Source organism: Bidens hawaiensis, unplaced genomic scaffold, assembly GCF_021521415.1.
Source record: "Bidens hawaiensis isolate Kalapana, Puna unplaced genomic scaffold, B.hawaiensis_p1.1 tig00006667_1, whole genome shotgun sequence".
NCBI classification, from domain to species: Eukaryota; Viridiplantae; Streptophyta; class Magnoliopsida; order Asterales; family Asteraceae; genus Bidens; species Bidens hawaiensis.
In genome coordinates this window covers 1,180,026-1,184,810 of record NW_027491452.1, presented here as the reverse complement: position 1 = coordinate 1,184,810, position 4,785 = coordinate 1,180,026, and the positions used below count along the sequence as shown (strand labels likewise).

Below are 4,785 nucleotides of genomic sequence, written 5' to 3'. Positions count from 1 at the left end.
ATTTGAAAACACTTGATGCATACGTGGTCTTCTTGTCATCCGGGCATGCAGAATGGAGGAACACGCTTTCCATGTGCTCGAACCATTGAAGAAGGGTTGTAGCATCCTCAGTCCCAAAGTAATCGGTCGGGTTAGCGTTGGTGAATTGCTTGATAGTGAAAACATTAGGGTTTGCGGAAACAGTTGCAGCATTTACGGCTTGGAGTTGAGAGATGACCATAGGGAGGGCTTCCACAATTCCCTTCGTAATGCGAGATGACATGCGACGACCAGAGTGGTGGCGGGTACGTTTGATAAGATGGGAAGACATACTGCAAGGATCAAATGTGTAAAATTTATGAGACACGGGTAAGTGTTGTAAATTTATGAGTTTGTGTAAATTGAAACTTGGGAATTTTATTTAACAAATTTGAGGTTGAGTTTGTATAAATCGATACTTGTGAGTTCTATTTGACAATTCGAGGTTGAGTTTGTGGTTGAGGTTGAGGTTGAGAATGAGGTCATTTACGAGACGTGATTTTATAAGTGTTGACGTAATGGGGAATAATAAATAAAATAAATAAATAAGTAAATAAATAGTTATAACATAATTTAAAATTGAAACATGGGGTTTCATTTGTTGGTTAGGATTTCATGAACCACCATGGTTCCTTCCAACGAAATGAAAATATCGAAAACCAAATAAAATTGATCAAAATTGAGTTGTGAGGGGGGGTTGAGATAGATGGTTGAAGTACTTCGGGAACCACCCCGTATTTGCGTACTTCACATAGCCACGTATCACCGTGAATTCGGTTATAAATTAAGGATGTGATTGTCACATGATCACGGTTGATACAATGAGGGTAGTAGATTCGTGAACGTTTGGCGTGATACACTTTGGCCTAACAAGTTTCACACTCACACCTCACCCTCCAGGAAGGCAACCACATCTCACGGTTGATCGAGATGTATGCGCATTGCACTTCCTTAGACTCACAAGTCTTGGTGTCAATGGATCGGTGTATAGGTGTGTCCCCCTTACAGTTACTATATATCCGTTACACGAATCATCCTCAAGGAGAGGGGAGTTAAAATGTGGGAATTCTTAAGGAATTTCCCGATTTAAAAATCGTCTTAAATTTTAAAAAAAATATGATTTTGAGGCATAGCCTTGGAATAAGTGTGTGCTTTCGTGTACAATTGTATATGATAAACAATTTAAATAATTTAAGCTATGTACAAAAATTTAAACAAGTAGGATGCACGTATAGGAACACGTATAGGGACCCTAAGCATGCTACAAGGTCGTTACGTCTAACCACCTCTCTTATAGCCTTCGGCTCTGATACCAATCTGTCACACCCCAACCTACGGCGGAATATGCCGGGGTGCGACATAATTGTATCATAGCTCAAAAGACACTAAAATAAATCCACGTGTCAATATCTAAATTATTAAATTCATATTATTCAAGTACGTAAAAGTACAAACATTGTCTAATAGAAATAAATAGTCTTTGATTGATCATGCATCCTAAGGTCCAATTACTCTTTAATCTCTTTATTCTTCATCCAATGTAGCTACCTGCGCCATGCGGGAAAATACATAGTTTCTTAGCATAAAGTTGAGCAAGTAATCACGGTTTTTGAATACATATAATATTATTCCTTGCGATAATATGAAATACTACAACTAGCATAACAACAATATAACAATAATATAAAAGTTGTCTTTTCACTCGAATCTCATGGATAACGAGCTACTCCGACGGCGTAAGATCATACTAATGAGGATGAGGATGAGAAAGAGGATGAGGATGAGATACCAACCACCAATACATAAAATAAACACATAGTCACGTATAACTAATTGAGCAATATCATACAACGCAAATAGTGGAATTGTAGTGAAAATGATTTAACGCATAACGTCCCCAAAATATAAAACGGTAAAAAGGGGGATGTGAATTACTTACCTTTAGTGAGCGGATTAGTGATGATGAGATAATAATAAATGAGGATAAACACGTTCAAGCCTTTGAGATACGTCAACAAAGATGCCCTAATTGTTTAACGATACTATAATTAATAACGGGGAAAATAATTAATAGGATAACGATTTGATTTTGATGGGATATTATTAGTTTCAATGTCATCATTTTGATTTTAATTGGTTCGAATGATTTGGCGTCTTTTAGGTTTTATAACATTATATTTATTATTAGTTATTATTATTATCATTGTTATTACTATTTATTATTATTAATAATTATTATTATTATTAACGTTAACAATATATTTCATCGATGCTTAATTACATGGATTTTAAATAACTAATAGCCGATCTTAAGTGTTAATAACAATAGATATATAAATGAAACATTAATTTTTAAACTTTCATATGAATATATATATATATATATATATATATATATATATATATATATATATATATATGTTGTCGAAAAGTAAATACTAGTTTTGATGACATGTTACGTAATAGATGGATTAAGCACTTTACTATTTGAACGTCAATAAGTTATTAGATCGGTGTACTTAGACGAGTGGTAAAACATTTTAAGTATATTTATTATAAAAATATATTTATACTCATTCTATATATATATATATGTATATATAAAAGAACGTTGTGAAACTAGGGCCGAGATGAGGGGAAATAGTCATCCTGAGGTTCGGTTTCTTAAAATATCATTTAACTAATATTATATATACATAATATTAATAGAAAAACATTTAAAAAATGCATTTTAAAAATAAATACAAAAACCGGGCCTGGGGAGGCTCGAACCCACGCCTCAGGCCGGTTCTGGCACATACACGAGCACACAAACCACTAGGCCAGACTGCTTATCTGTTGAAACCCATTATTTATAAACACCCAGCATGTTCATCCCCAAATCCATTATAAACCCTAGACCTTAAATCTGTTTAATTAATTGATTTCAATTAGAATTAGGTTAGGGTTTTGGTTAAACGATCAAAAACGAACTGAATGCATGTTATTAATACCTTGTATGATAACGGATTGAAGGATAATGGCCACTTAGGGTTACGGTTCCAAGTCGAACACGACTTGGATCTTAACAGCGATGAAGGAACCAATTAGCTTAGGGCTTATGGTCGTGATGTTGTAGGGATTGTGTGTGCACGATTAATTGAATTATTATTGCTTTTATATAGTAGTTTAGAGGTCGGTCAATCGCGATTCGTTTAGGCCGTAATTAGTTATGATTTTTTGATTCGTTTTCAATAATTACAGTGTCGGTGTGAAGCGTTTTGGTTAACAAAAGATTTGGTGAGATCAATTTTGTATTAACAAGCCCGAGAATTGAGGTTCAAGAAAGGGGTGGGGGTTATTAACGACGGGGATGGAGAAGGGAAGGAAAGAGGAATATTGGATTATAATAGTATTTGCACTTAGGTCCCTGTTCTTTGATATTGGATACAAAAATCGGATTTTTGTTGTTTAAGGGTTAGTTTTGCATATTTTGGATAGTTAAATAAATATAAAAGGAATAATTAAAATAAAAAATCCTTTATTAATAATTCTACAAATCGGGTCGGGTACAGAACATGAAACAGAAAAAAAAAACCGAAATATTACACCAGCCCTCATGTATGAGTGACCCATGCCAAACACATATACCAGCAGGTTAATGTTCAATAAATACTGACATAAACTCTTAACTCTTTTAACAACCAAAAACTCGTGAAAAAAACTCGTGAATTTGGGTATTCGGGGTAGTTTCAGACGCTGTTAAAAAGAAAACAACCAAAAACTCGTGATGATACATATATATAACCAAACACACCATACAATATAATTTGGAGTGAATCATTACTAATAATAAAACCACATGAAACTCATATCACAGACATAACATCCTATCATTTGCCTTTATTTTTTGTATTATCATTATTGATATTACTCATAATAATTGTCTAGGAAGCAGAGATTTGAATCTTCATGCCAGCACCACAGTGACCAGGGAGAGTACAAATGAAGTTGTTGAGACCCTTGACAAGCCTAATTCGGTCTTTTCCACTGGTGTACACCTTTGCATTTCTTGGTGTGGTGCTACACTTATCATACCCCACTTTGTTCACTGCCACCACATTATGTGCTCCTCTTTGGTAGTTGAACACTAAACATATATATGATGATTACATAATTAGAAAAGTAATTATCACCAAAGAAAACTCAGTTGCTAGTCTTCTCTAACCAGAATCCTATATATTTAGTCACTTTTTTGCTGTTCAAAAAAAAAAAAAAAAACAAAATAACCAAATCCCAAACAAAAATCTCAACGGTTTGAATTAACGTTGTTGTAAAAACTGAATTTTTGGTTTTAGTTCAGTTTGAGTCCAAAAACGATTCATGCACACCTAAACAATAAATTCGTTACCCGAATAAAATTTCCCTGACAAATTACCAACAAATATTGCTTTCAGCACGGAATCTGATACATATCTGTGTGTATCTGTCAGTTGCTGAAAACACTCAGTTCGGTTCGGTAATAATAAAAAATTAAAACACAGATGTAAAGTGGTGATTAATTAAAAGGATGTTGGTAGCATACCAAGGATGTCTCCGGCCTTGAACTTCTTGCTAGCTGGCCAGCCGGAGAGGTTAAACGTCCAGCCACTGCTGCCGCCAACGACGTAAGTGGCAGCCTCACAATGAAGCGCCACCGCAAGTAGGCAGAGCACCGCCGCTGCTACCACCGCACTGCCTCTTCCCTGGACCATAATTAAACAAGTGGGTTGTTGTTTTAATGACTTT

At 34.8% G+C, this 4,785-nt stretch overlaps 1 protein-coding gene across 1 annotated transcript; it reads right to left on the bottom strand.

Moving 5' to 3' along the window:
* Positions 1-3,918: 3,918 nt before the first annotated feature.
* Positions 3,919-4,785, bottom strand: LOC143633292 (basic blue protein-like). Its single transcript, XM_077101621.1, has 2 exons — positions 4,583-4,785; positions 3,919-4,147 (listed from the first exon to the last, which is right to left on the bottom strand). Exons 1-2 carry the CDS (start codon positions 4,749-4,751, stop codon positions 3,945-3,947), a joined length of 372 nt encoding a protein of 123 aa, XP_076957736.1. The 5' UTR covers positions 4,752-4,785; the 3' UTR covers positions 3,919-3,944.